Below are 1,441 nucleotides of genomic sequence, written 5' to 3'. Positions count from 1 at the left end.
GCTACCGCGGCGGCTGGCGGCGCGACACGAGGCACGGCAACGGCCGCTACGTGTACGCCGACGGCAGCAGCTACGACGGCGCGTGGGAGCACAACAGAAAGCACGGCTATGGCGTCTACCGCTTCACGGACGGCTCCTCCTTCCATGGCAGCTTCGTTGACAACGAGTTCGTCGCCGGCGAGTGGCGCCTCGCCTCGGGCACGACGCGGTACATCGGCAATTTCGTAAAGGACGCGCCGGTCGGCGCCGGTGTGTTTTTGCATCGCCTCGGCCCGACGCCACACGGCGCCTTCCAGCAGGAGGGCCACTACTACAAGGGTGAGTGGCAGCCGGGTGTGCTGCACGGTACGACGCGCGTGCCGCCGCGGCTCGAGGTGCTCGTGCCGCAGCAGCAGGAGCCGAAGCGCGTGCCGGTGACATTCGCCAAGGCGTGCAACGGTGGCACGATGGTTGATCTCGTCAAGGCGGCGAACTTCGCCCCTGTACAACGGTGGATCAAGTCGCTGGTGCCGGTGCATGAGAGCCGTGAGTTCGGCGTGGTGCTGATGGGTGTGGAGGTGTGCTCTGTGAAGTACGACCCCGACGACGCGAACCTCGTGGTGGAGGTGCGGCTGCAGCCGGTGCTGCACGACGCCGCGGGCAAACGCCTGCGCCTCTCCCCAACAGGGGACGAGACGATCATACTGAAGGAGCGCACGACGCGGCTGCTGCTGATTGTGGAGCGGCCGGGCGAGGATGATGTGGTGCGCGAGCCGATGGTCGTCCTCGAGCGCTCCGTGCAGCTCGCGTGTGCAGGGCGCGACCACATGCAGCGTCGCCTGCCCACCGTGCAGATTTCGGCCGACGGTGACTTCGGTGGGGACTTCGCGCGCGCCATTCAGCCCGCGCTGCGCATCACGCTTAACCGGCAGACGACAAAGCAGCTGCTGCGGCCGCTCTGCAGCAATCCGCTGCTGGGCGACGGCGAGGAGGACGTGTATATGTACGTGCAGCAATGGCATCCCGACGCCCACGCGACGCTTAAGGCGAAGCTCGGGGTTGCCTCCTCCCTGCCGCCACCACCGCCATCATCGCCCCCGTCACCGCTCCCAGGCCAGCAGCAGCAGCCAAGTGATGAGGCCGCTGCGGTGCCGATGACGGAGGGCTGCCGATACGAGGCCGCCCCGCTCTCGGGGGTGCTGCGCCGGTCAAACGACGCCATTACGATCATCGCTGCCACCATCGCGTTGCGGCGCCGGCAGTTGAGTCAACTTCCGCTCGCCACAGTGGCGCCGCAGCGACCGCCAACACCGCTCCCACCTGCGCCAGAGCCGCGGCCGGATCTGCAGCCGCTCTATGACGCACGTGGTTTGATGCAGCTCGCGGAGGAGGGCGGCAGCGATGACGACGACGACGGGGAGAATGAGTGATCGGTGGTGCGTGTGAGTGTGTGTGTGTGTGT

The 1,441-nt window shown here is 67.2% G+C and overlaps 1 protein-coding gene across 1 annotated transcript; it reads left to right on the top strand.

Annotated features, from left to right (window-relative positions):
- Positions 1 to 446: 446 nt before the first annotated feature.
- On the top strand, positions 447 to 1,409 carry DQ04_20421000 (hypothetical protein; the record flags this gene model as incomplete). Its single annotated transcript, XM_009317928.1, has 1 exon — positions 447 to 1,409. One exon carries the CDS (start codon positions 447 to 449, stop codon positions 1,407 to 1,409), a length of 963 nt encoding a protein of 320 aa, XP_009316203.1.
- Between the last annotated feature and the right edge of the window lie 32 nt (positions 1,410 to 1,441).

This window comes from Trypanosoma grayi, assembly GCF_000691245.1.
Source record: "Trypanosoma grayi strain ANR4 Tgr_2042_V1, whole genome shotgun sequence".
NCBI classification, from domain to species: domain Eukaryota; phylum Euglenozoa; class Kinetoplastea; order Trypanosomatida; family Trypanosomatidae; genus Trypanosoma; species Trypanosoma grayi.
This window is presented reverse-complemented; position numbering and strand designations above follow the sequence as displayed.